Source organism: Pelmatolapia mariae, linkage group LG22 (assembly GCF_036321145.2).
Source record: "Pelmatolapia mariae isolate MD_Pm_ZW linkage group LG22, Pm_UMD_F_2, whole genome shotgun sequence".
NCBI lineage: Eukaryota > Metazoa > Chordata > Actinopteri > Cichliformes > Cichlidae > Pelmatolapia > Pelmatolapia mariae.
Window position 1 is genome coordinate 35,467,655 of NC_086245.2, and position 12,853 is coordinate 35,480,507.

The following is a 12,853-nucleotide window of genomic DNA, read 5'->3' on the forward strand; positions in this document are numbered from 1 at the left end:
CTTAAATAAACGTCGTTTGCTGTCACAGCTCCGTTCTTTAGTTCTTTCATTCTTTCGTTCTGTCTTTTGTTCTTTCTAGTTTAACCCTAAAGGGTTGGCATGCACCATTTTCCTGTCTGACTCTCATGCAAGTAGCTTCACTTTACTTTCACATTGTGTTTGTCTGTGTGATAGATGACTGGGAAACATCTCCAGGAAAGTTCACTAACGTATGCATTCATCGTCCTTCCAACCTCCGTCTGTGGTTTACGTCAGTGATGTTGCTTATAATGAAATGTTGGAGCTCTAGTACGACATAAACACTCACTTCAAACTGTGATTGGTCGAGAGGAGCAAGGCATTGTATTCCTTTTTTATTGGTTATCAGAGGACCCAGTATAACATCATCTCCTGGGCCCAGATTCACAAAACTCTCAAGTACTAAGAGTTTGTTTCCTGGTGACAACATCCTATGAAAAGTCTTAGAATTTGTTTTTAAGAATTTCCCCTTAAAGTTGGGACTAAAACTGTCACAATTATAAGTTATTCATAAAGTGTCTTAGCTCTGAGCTTAAAAGTGTGGAACAAGAGAAAAGTTAAAGCATCAGTAAAGTTTTAACTCACTCACTGTTAGGCTGGGACTCCCTGCTAATGCACTTTAGGTTTGATTCAGAGCTAAGCGAGGGGATTGTGAATATGAGTCCTGGAGAGCGCGTATGTTACTTTTTAACCAATATCAGCTCTGTGTGTGACACCATCACTGCCCTCATTTGGACAAAAAGAGTGAACTTCACTGATAATGTGATCGCAAACCACAAAACGCTCAGGGGCAAAAACGTGTTCTCGACTGACTTCATGCAACAAACAGTTTCAAGAAGGATAGAAAACAAGCTTTTCTGACTGTCAGCCATAAACCCTCATCATTTCACACCAGCCAAAGAGTAGGTGTAACTACAGTGGCTTGCAAAAGTATTCGGCCCCCTTGAACTTTTCCACATTTTGTCACATTACAGCCACAAACATTAATCAATTTTATTGGAATTCCACGTGAAAGACCAATACAAAGTGGTTTACACGTGAGAAGTGGGACGAAAATCATACGATTCCAAACATTTTTTACAAATCAATAACTGCAAAGTGGGGTGTGCGTAATTATTCAGCCCCCTGAGTCAATACTTTGTAGAACCACCTTTTGCTGCAGTTACAGCTGCCAGTCTTTTAGGGTATGTCTCTACCAGCTTTGCACATCTACAGACTGAAATCCTTGCCCATTCTTCTTTGCAAAACAGCTCCAGCTCAGTCAGATTAGATGGACAGCGTTTGTGAACAGCAGTTTTCAGATCTTGCCACAGATTCTGGATTGGATTTAGATCTGGACTTTGACTGGGCCATTCTAACACATGGATATGTTTTGTTTTAAACCATTCCATTGTTGCCCTGGCTTTTTGTTTTAATGTCGTTGTCCTGCTGGAAGGTGAACCTCCGCCCCAGTCTCAAGTCTTTTGCAGACTCCAAGAGGTTTTCTTCCAAGATTGCCCTGTATTTGGCTCCATCCATCTTCCCATCAACTCTGACCAGCTTCCCTGTCCCTGCTGAAGAGAAGCACCCCCAGAGCATGATGCTGCCACCACCATATTTGACAGTGGGGATGGTGTGTTCAGAGTGATGTGCAGTGTTAGTTTTCTGCCACACATAGCGTTTTGCATTTTGGTCTCATCTGACCAGAGCACCTTCTTCCACATGTTTGCTGTGTCCCCCACATGGCTTGTGGCAAACTGCAAACGGGACTTCTTATGGTTTCTTGTTAACAATGGCTTTCTTCTTGCCACTCTTCCATAAAGGCCAACTTTGTGCAGTGCACGACTAATAGTTGTCCTATGGACAGATTCCCCCACCTGAGCTGTAGATCTCTGCAGCTCGTCCAGAGTCACCATGGGCCTCTTGGCTGCATTTCTGATCAGCGCTCTCCTTGTTCGGCCTGTGAGTTTAGGTGGACGGCCTTGTCTTGGTAGGTTTACAGTTGTGCCATACTCCTTCCATTTCTGAATGATGGCTTGAACAGTGCTCCGTGGGATGTTCAAGGCTTGGGAAATCTTTTTGTAGCCTAAGCCTGCTTTAAATTTCTCAATAACTTTATCCCTGACCTGTCTGGTGTGTTCTTTGGACTTCATGGTGTTGTTGCTCCCAATATTCTCTTAGACAACCTCTGAGGCCGTCACAGAGCAGCTGTATTTGTACTGACATTAGATTACACACAGGTGCACTCTATTTAGTCATTAGCACTCATCAGGCAATGCACATAACTAACAACTAACTGCACTCAGACCAAAGGGGGCTGAATAATTACGCACACCCCACTTTTCAGTTATTTATTTGTAAAAAATGTTTGGAATCATGTATGATTTTTGTTCCATTTCTCACGTGTACACCACTTTGTGTTGGTCTTTCACGTGGAATTCCAATAAAATTGATTCATGTTTGTGGCTGTAATGTGACAAAATGTGGGAAAGTTCAAGGGGGCCAAATACTTCTGCAAGCCACTGTATCTGATCAACAACCCAGCGAGCAGGAAGCAGAGTCTGTGCTGTAAACGGGCTCCAGTCAGTATATTTGTTTCCCAGTCGTTTACGCTCACAGTCTGATATTTAACACTCTGGACTTTGCTGTCATCGTCATTACGTCTCATGGTCGTTAAGGACATTTTTAATATGATGAATGTCCTTCATGGTCCTAATGCAGTGCTCATGCTGAACACACTGTGTGTCTGTGATAATGGAGTTGTGTTGTTCTCTTTGCTGTGTCCATTGTGCTGTATCATATTCTGCCAGCATCATTTCAGAAGAAAGGGATGACAAGGACCACTGATACTCGTTAATCTACAAATAAAGCATTCATATGTAAAATTAGGCTCCAAAGTTGAGCATCCTGGCCTGGACTCAGGAGACGTCATGTATCTAACAGGAGTGCATGGCTAAGCCTGATGATTTTGTAATGTGTCATCCCTCTCTACAGTTTACTCTGCTGACATGTGGAAAAGTCTGTATGTGACATTTAAATTGTTGGCTTTTTTTAACCTTATGTAAAGAAAAAAAACACTTGATCTCTGAAACACTGTTTCAGTCTGCTCAGATCGGCTATGTTTAAGTAGAAGAGGCATTTTCTTGATCTGGCTCAAAAACAAGAAATGGAGGTTTACGGAAACGTCAAAGCTAACAGTTTTCATGGAACGTACTGACTTATTCACATGACAGGACGTGTCTGCGTTCTACATTCAACAATAACACGACTCTCATCCTGCTCTGTCACATGAAAAACTTCAAAGCTGAGGTCTTAAGTAGTTACAGCAGGTGAAGCAGGTGTGTGTTTGTGAATGCTGATGTAAAGCCATCGGCGTTCCACCTGTGTCTTCCTTTCTGAAAGGAGTCAGAATGAAAGTGAAACATCGGAGAGACTCTTTAACCACTGAAGACCGAACGTTTCCATCTCTGCCCACATCCGACATAAACAACAGTCATTACTGTAAATAATAATGGCAGACATGACTCAGAATGAGTTTTGCACTTTTTTGCAGTGGCCATGTTTTTTCCTTTGTGTGCCGGCTTTGGCTCGTTCATCCCAGCGTGGATGTGCACACAGTCACCTCTCTTGCTTTGGTTGTGTTAGTGCTGCCATCTGGATTTTTTCTGTCAGATTACATTGTTGTGTTTGTTCTCATTAAACATCTTCTGCTGGCATTGATGCAAACCATGATTTGTGAGCCACAGAACAGTACACACTAATCATTAGTAATGCTCTGCTGCTTCCTTTATTACTGCTAACATGAAGCAGTTTGGTTTGTCTGGAAAATCTGTTCTTCCACAACCTCTAAAGGTCAGTGGGACATGGCAGACCCAGCACTGTTGAAATATTGAATACATATTTATAGAAAGTGCAGCTCTGTGTTTTCATTTGCTTTCTTCTCTTGTCTTCTCAACCTTAATCATTGCCTTTCAGCGTAGTTGTTTCCTTCCATCAACCTACTCTTACTTTTGCCTCCTTGTTGAAGGACCTGGATAAGACCCAGACTGAAATTATGCGGCACCATACCAGCATCAGCGAGCTAAAAAGGAGTTTCATGGAGTCTGTGCCGGAGTCTCGGCCCAGCGAGTGGGATAAGCGTCTTTCCACCAACTCTCCTTTCCGCACAGCGAGCATCAACGGTCAGCTCCAACCAGCAGTAAGTCCGATGAGCTCGGTGCAGCGCAGCTCATGTTTGCTTTGTTTTACTCACGTGAATTACACAAAGTTACCTTTGAAAGCTTTTCCAAGACAGGCATGCTGACGTGTCAAGAGCAATCGAGCAGTGAAATCAGTTCACACGTACAGAACCGCTCATGCTGGCTCACTGACACACTCTCATGACTTACTGGGATGCAGGAACATAACACAGACACTGCTAATGTGTTTGGTGACTGGTGATGGTTTTCCTTGCCATGACAAGTCAGAATGTCTGCTTTGAAACAGCCGCTCTGCACATACTGATGCTCTGATTCTAAAGCTGGCAAAAATCAGTTTTTAAAAGCTTCAACATTTACTAAAAATGTATCAATCCTGTCTTTTTTCTCTCTACATTTCCATATAAATGTTAAAAATAATGAACACAAACTAATCACCACCAAGATCAGTCTCCAGAATTCACACTGTATATTCCTACGATGATAAATGTTCAAAATAATATGACAGGCGTGCAAGGAGACACATTATGATCAAAGTACATGTGTACAACATGCTTTTGCCACCTGAGTGTGCATCATAAACAGCTGACACACAGTCACTTGAGTAGAAGTACAGATACTTGTGTTAAAAACAAACAGAGTACTGATTCATCTTCTTTAAAGACACGACAAAGTAGAGACTCTGAAATGGACTCAAAGTATAAAAGAAAAAGAAGCTCGCTGGAAAACAGTTTTAACACAGGAACATTATTGCAGCTCAGACTGTGATTCTAAATGAGTCCTGAACATCTTTAATGTAGAACACCAGTGAATGAAAAGGAAAACGTCTGTTTGTTGCCTCCATCGTGGATGCTCGGGTTTCCTTTGTGTGCACGCCTAAAGAGAAAAACAAACCTGAGATCAGTTGGAAACACGTCACAGCTTCTTCTGTAAGAGCAGGTAGATGTGATCAGCTGAGCTGCGCTCCTTACTGCTCGCTCCTCTTCTGTGATGTTAGCTTGGTGCTGAAATACCACAACCAGGGTTCATGGAGCGCTTTACCAAAATGCTGTTTCTGTCACGGTCAGGCGAGCTGTGTGGAATTTATTAAAGGACCCAAGATGCGGTCACTTCTGATGTGAGGAAGCTTTATTAATGGAGGTGGTAAATACACAAGGCAAGGGTGGCAAAAAACAGAACTGAGTAAACCTAAACTGGAAAAACTAAGCATAGAAAACAAACCTGAAACCTTAAGACACAAACGGAGATGCAGGGAAAAGCACTCAGGATGACGGAGGGGAAAACACAGGAGAACACACAGCGCTTAAATACACACAGCAGTAATCAAGGGATGAGAGAGAGGAGCAGGCAGGCACAGAACAAAACCCTAACAAATGGCAAACCTTAACAAAAGATATAACAGAATAAACAAGCACATAGAATAATAGAAAGAAACACAAAACACTGAGTCGTCTCAGAACCATGACAGTTTCACTTTAACCTCTGAGCGTAGTGCAATAAGAACTGATGATGATACAATAATGGATTGTCTGTGAAGAGTTAAATATTTCTTCCTTTTAGACTCCAATCAGTTAATTAAAGTGATTTAAGGTGGAGTGACAGGAAACAATAACTCTGTTGAAACGTTTGAAATCTGAAAATGTCAGAAGTACAAAGTAGAGATATTTCAGTTCATCTGTAAGGAGTAAAAAGTAAAAACAACCAGTAAAGATAGCTGAAAACTCTACGTATGCACAGTAACAAAGTATTTGTACTCTGCTACGTCTCGCCTCTGTAACCAATCAGAATGTGAAAGATTCCAAATTCATATACTGATCCTCCACTAGGTAGCACTGTTGGCTTTCACCATGTTATTCCACTGCTTCAGCCCGACTGTGACCACAGGCACAGACACTTCCTTTCCTGTGACGATGGCATGCTTATGCAGGAGAGCATCTCCACGGCTGCGCTTCCATACCCAGTGAGAGGTGGTGTGTAGGCTGGTGCTTTGTGGCCAGGCTGTAGCAGGCCAGCACTGTGCAGCGTTTATGAGCAAAGAATATCACGAGCATTGGTCAGCCAGCTCCCCCGGCTTGTGCTCAGCTGCACGCTCACTATGGTTCAAACCAGCAAACCCAAAGACCTTTGCACAGTACTACAGAGCTTTATGCAGAGCACGGGTACCAGAAAGTTTACTACAAGGAAAGGCATCTGTGTGAGCTCAGAGAAGGGAAACTCCAGAAGAAATCAATCACACATGATAAATAAATAAATGATAAATGGTTGTACAGCTGTGTAACTGGGACAACAAAGGTTGAGTGGAGCAGCAGAGCTGACCAGCAGCCAGTGCGTGCAGCACAAACAGTGTGTGGTCATCTTATTGTTCATACTTGCACAGCTGCCAGATCATTTTGCTGCTTGTAGCTGTTGTAATCAGGGACTGTAGTGTAGAAAGAGTTGATGCAGCTTTCTTCACACACTGCAGAATTTGCTCATTACAATTATACAGTAACATTAGACAATTACATGACTGTTATGTAAAGGTTTCTGTTTGATCCACTGTTTTACAAATCATCACAGGACTTCTGTATTCTGGGCAGTTATTTGTAATGAAATGTGTGACAGAAGCTGGGGAACCACCGTCCTGTACACGGTGCCTTTATTACTATCTGGGCCTTCTTAGGGGTTTGGCGTTTCTGGTAAATGACCCCACATGGCATGGATAACCCTATCCAAGAACTCGTTCAGGTTTATTCTCTGATATGAACAAATAAGAGGTGTTGCATGGGTGTGCATGCCTCCACTAGAACCAGTGTTGTTTCAATGAAACAACATCTTTGGTTCAGCTCTGTTCATCAGTATAAACAGCACTTAGTTTGGTGCTCATGTCTTGTCTTCTCTTTGTGTAGCTGCTTCAAGCTTTGTGACCTTGCTTGACCTGCCAGCCGCATGGCTCAGTTAATCTGCGCATGTCCACTGACTCTCATACAAACTGTAAAAGTTACAAAAACCCAAGAAAACAAGCTGAAGGCCAAAGGTGCCAAGAGGACTGTTCCCCCACCCCTCGCCATCCTTATTCCTCCACCCTGCATCGTTCCCTTGTTCACTCTTTGTTTTCCTGTATCTCTGTCATCTCATTCCCTTTCCTCTGTAGCGTCTGGGCTAATCCCAGCTACACCATCCTCTTCCCAAGAGCTTCCATCATCCTTCCCTGTGAGTTTAAAAACTGAAGGTCAGAGAGGAGGACAGCAAAGTTACGATATTCCCCTCTGGCTTCTCTTCTACCCACAATGTGAAGATACAGTTTTTATCTCAGAAATTATATTTTACTGAAAATCTAGCCATTGCAGCGCTTTTTATTTTATTTTTAAAATATATATATTTTTGCTGAAAGCCTCAGGCAAAATTTTTAAATTTCACATTAGTGCTTTGCTGAGTTATGACATAGTGTATGAAAAAATAAAAATAGCCTTGTCATCATCTCAAAGATATCTAAAGCCCACCATGATGGACCCTGCTCTGTCACCGTACAGCCTGTGATCTGTTTACACACTGTTTCATCTTTTGGTGGCTGGCTCTTACTCACCAATGAAGGATTGTGATGATTTTTTCAATTTACTGACTTACCTGGAATGAATTATCTAACATTCCCCCTCTCTCTTCAAACTCGTGACACAGAGCACAGATTCGCCTTCACTAAACCTGACCGCTCTCTTTTACTGTAGCGGTCGGCTCTTCCACTCCAGTGCTGTGTGTACGCATTCACAGGGATGGACAAATCTATAATTACTCATAGATTTGGATTATATAACATGTAGCTGCCTGATGTTAAGTTGCTCGTTTAACTGAACTTGTTAAAAATCCCATTTAATTACCGGAAAGTTGCAGTTTCATGAGTATGAATCCATGACATCCACTGTATTGCCAAAAGTGTTCATTCATCTGCCTTCACACACAAATGAACTATTAATTATTCATCCATAGGGTTTATTATGATGTTAGTTCACCCTTTACTGTTATAATTACCCATAATTCCGTTGTCCATGTACAATGACTATAAAGGGCTAATCTGTTCTTATTGTGTTTATGGGAATTTTTGACCGTTCTTCCAGAAGCACCTGTGTGAGGTTGGATGAGAAGGCCTGGCTGTAATTTATCCCAAAGGTGTTCTATGTGTTGGACTGAGGAGAGTCAAGTTCTTCCACACCAAACTCGCTCGTCCATGTTTTTATGGACCTTCCTTTGTGCGCTGGTGTGTAGTCATGTTGCCACCATGTGATCTACCACCAGTGTTGGGGAGTAACGGAATACATGTACCGCCGTTACGTATTTAGAATACAAAATATGAGTAACTGTATTCCGTTACAGTTACCGTTTAAAAAGGTGGTATTCAGAATACAGTTACTTTGTTGAAATAAATGGATTACACGGCGGTACTTTCCTGTTTCATATTGTCGCGGGTCAGGACTGTTTGGGTTTGTTTGACAGCTGTTCTGTTGTTCCAGGCGGCAGCGTTACGGTTGCCATGGTTACAGGGTGACGCGCTCTCTCGCTGCGTGTTTCCTGGGTGAGAGAGCGCTTTTTTGCTGTTGTTGTTGTGCTAAGCTAATAGGCAGAATGCTACAGGCGTGGCCCTAAAGAATGTAGCCTGATGGGCAGTGTAGTCCGTGCTGCAGCGAGAATGGACTGCCATACACGTTACGTGTCTGTGAGCGAGAGAGGGAGAGAAAGGAAAAGTCCGAGCTGTCACGGACCAAAAACGGGAGCTGGAAGCATGTAAATATAATAATAACCACTGCAGCCAAGAAGAGTGCCTGACGAGCCCAGCTGTAAGTAAGCTATTAAGACTCGACTGTACACTGTGTTCGTGTTTTCCTCCGAAACAATAAGTTCCGTTGGAGCAGCCTTTCAACGCCTCTCTCTGTCTCTGCTAGCAAAGTTGACCCAGACAACACAGTAAAGCTAGTTTTCGGCTACGAGCCCGACACGGACCCGACGTATTAGCCAGAGGTCCCTTTACTACGGTTCGGAGCCGCGGACCTTCAGTAATAGTAATAAATCACAGCAATAGTACATTCATGTAGTTGTAAACAGCATGATAATATATTAAGTAATCCAAAGTATTCAGAATACGTTACCCCATAGGTGTCAAACTCTGGCCCGCGGGCCAAATGTAATTAGGCAGCCTAATTACATTTGGCCCGCGAAGCCATACCAAATTACTATTAGAGCTGGCCTACTGGTATTATACAGCTAATATATATATTGTTTAGTATTAAGCTTTGCTTGTTCCATATTCAGTTTTTCAGCAAAACTTGTTTGAGTCCATAAGAAAAGATTCATTCTTATATCTGGAGGAAGATTTTTTTTTCAATAAATATTAATGTTAGCCCGCGACTTTGTTCCAGTTTTGAATTTTGGCCCACTGTGTATTTGAGTTTGACACCCCTGCGTTACCCTCATTGAGTAACGTAACGGAATACGTTACAGAATACATTTTGGGGCATGAATTCGGTATTCTGTAATGGAATGCATTTTAAAAGTAACCTTCCCAACACTGTCTACCACTTTGTGGCTGAATTGCTGTCCTTCCCACTTTGTTATAATACCAGTAAAGGAGACTCTGGAGAAGTGAGGACATTTCACGACTGGACTTCTTACTGAGGTGGCATCCTATCAGGGCCCCACGCTGGGATGCACTAAGCTCCTGAGAGAGACCCATTGTTGCACACAGTTGTGTAGAAGCAGTACACAGTAGCTCAGGAGGTAGAGCAGGTCACCTACTAATCGGAAGGTTGGTGGTTCGATCCCTGGCTCCTCCAGTCTGCATTTCAAGTATCCTTGGGCAAGATACTAACCCCAAGTTGCTCTCCGATGCCTCCATCGGAGTGTGTGAGTTAGAAAGTGATTGGGTGAATGTGACATGTTGTATAGAGCGCCATGAGTACTCTAGGAGAGTAGAGAAGCGCTATATAAGAATCAGTCCATTTACACATGCGTGATTTTATACACCTATGGCCACGGTATCGACTTGAACGCCTGAATTCAGTGATTTGGGTGGGTGAGTGAATACTTTTGGCAATGCAGAGTAGGTATAATACACGGTATCATCTATCAAAACTGTAGAGGTAGATGAAGAAAGGATTGTTATTGTGGTTATACTGTACTTCAAATCCACAATAGGCAGATCACTCTGAAAAAGCGGGACTCAGAGGCTCTTGTGCTGATGTTTTTAAAGTAATTCTACTTTACTTTGGTGTTTTGACATTAAACTGGTAATCCCAGCACTTGATTGGGTTTCCTAAGAGCAGATTAACACATTAGTGCCCTTCACATACTCAATAATAAAGACACCCTGAAAGCTCAGTGTTTTCAGACATGAATCTGTGTACTTTCTGATCATCCATTTCTTCTTCCTCTATGATCCTTCCCTCCTGTCAGTCGACTGTATTTCACATGTCTGTTCATTGTTATCTGTCTCTCTTGGCCTGCTGCTGAGCACAGCGAGGGAGGCACGCTCTGTTTGGACAAAAGGTAAGAGCATGTAGTTTGTCCCCAGAGCCAGGGGGGTACAGACGTGACTGGCTGCTGGAAGAAGATGAGGAGAACAGTGAAGTGGAGTGGGTTGATGATGGTGAAGAAGAGAAGGAGGAAGAAGAGGAGGAACAAGCTCACAGTCACACTCTAAAGGTGGTCGTTAATGAGCCACATGAGAGGGGAAGTTTGGTTAAATCGTGCGAGCCAAACCCAACCAGGCTTAAGCACTCCAGGATGTCCTTCTTTCTCTCTGGTCTGCTGGTGATGGCCCTGACTATGCTGTGGTTAGCCTTTATTTAAAAGCTCCTCAGCATTCATTCTGCACGGTCCCTCGATTATCTAAAGACTGCTTGATTCGAGGGATGTTTACTTTCTGCTCTATCCTCAATATTCCCCAAAGAGACCCAAATAAACTACAATTGAAGGACTCATAAAGAAAAGCCAGTCTTTAAAGAAAGCCTGTGTAGCATTTGGTGAACAACCACCGTGGACATGAGGCACTTTATGCTTGCTCAGCCTTTTCAGGGTCTTTCTTAGAAGAATGGTGGTGGACTTTTTCCAGACAGACGTGCCTCTCGTGGAGTGGGTCAGGGTTTTTCAGCTGAAATGAAAGTTCTGCATGACTAATGCATGTGTAATTTCTTAAATGATGTTCTTTCTATAAAACCTACATGTTTCAGGCAAAAGGTTACCGTACTGACCCATTAATCTTTAAATCAGACGTGGATAATGATACCGAGGTGAGCCATAACGGAAGAGCATCTGCCTTGATATTGTGCGTTTACTTGCTGAGGTCTGTGGGGGTGGAGCTTGTGTGAAACTGACTTTTTTGCTGTGGATGTTGAAGTGAGCTCTAATTTGGAGGCTGTGGCATTACCTCAAATTCTTTGTGTCCCTTCAACTGATCCAACAGTTTTCGGGTGGGGTTGTGTGTGTGTGTGTGTGTATTAGGGTGGATGATCTTGATGCAGAGAGCCACATCCAGCTTTGAATGCTGAGGTGATCAGTGCTATTCAGTTTGCTCCTTAATGGTTTCAGTTGTGCTTGTTGGTGTGCTGTTACTGGTTCTCCTAAAGTGGACAAATACGCTCTTCTTTTTTTCAGTTTTGTACATTAGACTTGTCTCTGTAATGTCAGAGAGGACGCTGATGAGACATTACACGAGTTTGCCTTTACTGTTTTTATTTAATGATTTTGTTTTTTATACCGAGTGTCATACGTGTGCTGGAAACGTGTCAGACTGACAGAATCGAGGCCTGTTTGAGTGAGCGGCATTAATGTCTTGCAAAATGCAAATAATGTAGAGGTATTATGAGTAACTGAGTGTGTACATTTGTTTTCCTGTGCCTGGTGCTGTAACTAGTCGGGTCTTTGAATTAGACAGCACAGATGAAGACTGACTGATGCCGCTTCACCTTTCAGGGTTTGTTTGTTTGAATCCCCTTAAAGACACAACTGTGTGCTCACAGCCCACGATACTTGCTAATCTGCCTGTAGTAAAAAGTACTGACGACATTGGGGATAGTACCTGTTCAAATGCTGAGGTGACTTACACTACCGCTCAAAAGTTTTAGAACACCTCAATTTTTTACCCCAAATGTCTCGTTGCACTCTGAAATGAAAGCATAGTACAAATAAGCAGTTGGAGTTAAAACAGAAATCATGGAATCAGTTTATAGACCAAAATATATTCTAACCTTTGACTCATCAGAGTAGCCATCTTTGCAGATATAACAGCTGAACACAGCCGTGGCATTCTGGCTACAACAGAAATCAAATCTTCTCCCATATCTGTAGCAGAAGTTCCCATAAATGTGGACCTTGTAGCTGCTTTGCTTTCACTCTTCTGTCCAGTTCATCCCAAACCAGCTCGATGGGGTTTAAGTCTGGAGACTGTGCTGGACACTCCATGTTTTCAAGCTCACCATCTTGTTCTTTGTTCCTGAGGTAGTTCTGGCACAGCTTGGATTTATGTTTGGGGTCAAACAAACATCCCCAGACTATCACACTTCCTCCTCCATGTTTGACAGTTGATGCCACACACTGTGGAACCATCCTTTCACCTACTCCACGGCGTACAAAGATCCTGCGTGATGAACCAAAGATTTCACATTTCATTCATTAGTCCATAAAACCTTTTTCCA

General features: G+C 42.7%; 1 protein-coding gene across 15 annotated transcripts in view; it reads left to right on the forward strand.

Moving 5' to 3' along the window:
* Positions 1–12,853, forward strand: part of epb41a (erythrocyte membrane protein band 4.1a) — a 54,439-nt gene that overhangs the window by 24,884 nt on the left and 16,702 nt on the right. For 6 of the 15 annotated variants that reach the window (XM_065471518.1, XM_065471510.1, XM_065471509.1 and 3 more), the window contains 3 exons: positions 80–127; positions 3,808–3,849; positions 4,025–4,195. In XM_065471518.1, coding sequence (XP_065327590.1) covers positions 80–127; positions 3,808–3,849; positions 4,025–4,195 — 261 coding nt within the window. Of the gene's footprint in view, positions 1–79; positions 128–3,804; positions 3,850–3,972; positions 4,196–10,676; positions 12,323–12,853 lie in introns of those variants that run through there. The other 9 variants (XM_065471516.1, XM_065471520.1, XM_065471522.1 and 6 more) reach the window with 6 other exon arrangements.